A 1,534-nucleotide genomic window follows, 5' to 3' on the forward strand; every position below is an offset into this window, starting at 1 on the left:
CTGCGGCGCAGCGCGGTTTTTGATCTGTTCACGGGAAGAGGAAGAGCAGCTCTTACACCTGAAGGCCAGGTGATGCGACTTACCATCTTCATCTCCACTGCGGCTCACAATTCAGTCACAAGAGAGAATACTTTGTGTTCACAACTTGAGTTTTTTAGTCTAAATAGCAATAGTAGAATAAACTTTTGTTTGACATTTTAAAAGATTTCCCTTTTGACTATTTTAATACTATACTAATCTGGATTTAAGAGAGAGAGAGAGATAGTCCTGGCTGGTGTGGCTCAGTGGTTGAACGTCATCCGGTGCACCAAAAGGTCACTGGTTCAATTCCGGGTCAAGGCACATGCCCAGGTTGTGGGTTTGGTCCCTGGTCAGGGTGCATATGGGAGGCAACCAATCGATGTTTCTCACATCTATGTTTCTTTCTCTCTCCCTCTCCCTTCCTCTCTCTCTAAAAGTCAATGAAGACATATTTTTAAAAATATACACACACACATATACAACAAACACCCACCCAGCCCTGCTAGACAGCATCTCACAGGACCTCCCAGAGCCTCAGGGTGTGGGGTAAATAAATGTAAAAGAAAAAGAGAAAAAGAGATTCTCTCTACAAGAAACAAACCAATAAACAAAAATGCATTTTGAGCAGTATACTCCCAAGGCAGAGTGGAAGTAATTTTTTTTTTTACTAGTAACATTACCTTATGCAAACAGGCCTGGCATTGCTTTCATGCACTGCTGAAAATAGTAAATCAATTCTTTGACTAATTAAACAGTCCACCCTATTCAATGATAACACAAAATGTAAATTCCTCCAACCTTTATTAACAGTACTAAACCAATTCGAAAATATGTGCAGTGCAGCACTTTCAGTCCCGGCGACATCTTTAACAGAACTCCTCTCAGTGCACTCATCCACGGTCCCTAAGTGATAAAATCCTACCCAGCCAAGTGAAAGGTACAAAACCCCACATTTCTCCTTCGCAGAATCCCGCCCAGCTCCTCTCGAACGGTGTGTTGCTAAATCTTCATACTCACTTGGCAAAAGCGTTTCTCCGGTTAATCTCTTTTTGGGAAGAAGCTGAAGTGGTACTGAAGCTTCTCCTAAAACCTAAACATGCAAGTTAAGGTCAGAAGAGGGAAAAAAACCCGCCATGTTTTTTTTTAATTAAAAGTTATCTTTTATCATTCCTCCTGCAGATGTTCTACTAGTTCAAATGTTCCTTTGGAAAGAGAAAGCACAGAACGTAAGTACATCCAGAATACAGAAGTTGTTCAGATTTCACGACAAATTTGTATCTGACCTTTCTCAGACAAAGTGCACGTACATGAGCAAGTTATAATCATGACATACATTCGGAAGTTTTATTAGAAAGGTTCTTGAAAGCCAAATAACACTGAAGTATCTACACTAATAAAAGAGAAACATGGTAATTAGCGTACAACCGCTACCCTTCCCATTGGCTAATCAGCATATCCTTATGCAAATTAACTGTCAGCCAAGATGGCGGCCGGCAGCCATGCACTGAAGCGA

The 1,534-nt window shown here is 41.0% G+C and overlaps 1 protein-coding gene across 1 annotated transcript in view; it reads right to left on the bottom strand.

The window, feature by feature from the left end:
- Positions 1 to 1,034: 1,034 nt before the first annotated feature.
- Positions 1,035 to 1,534, bottom strand: part of CLIP4 (CAP-GLY domain containing linker protein family, member 4) — a 53,420-nt gene continuing 52,920 nt past the window's right edge. The window contains exon 15 of the mRNA XM_014535766.1: positions 1,035 to 1,111. Coding sequence (XP_014391252.1) covers positions 1,035 to 1,111 — 77 coding nt within the window. The remainder of the gene's footprint in view (positions 1,112 to 1,534) is intronic.

The sequence above is a fragment of the Myotis brandtii genome, unplaced genomic scaffold (genome assembly GCF_000412655.1).
Source record: "Myotis brandtii unplaced genomic scaffold, ASM41265v1 scaffold1501, whole genome shotgun sequence".
NCBI classification, from domain to species: Eukaryota; Metazoa; Chordata; class Mammalia; order Chiroptera; family Vespertilionidae; genus Myotis; species Myotis brandtii.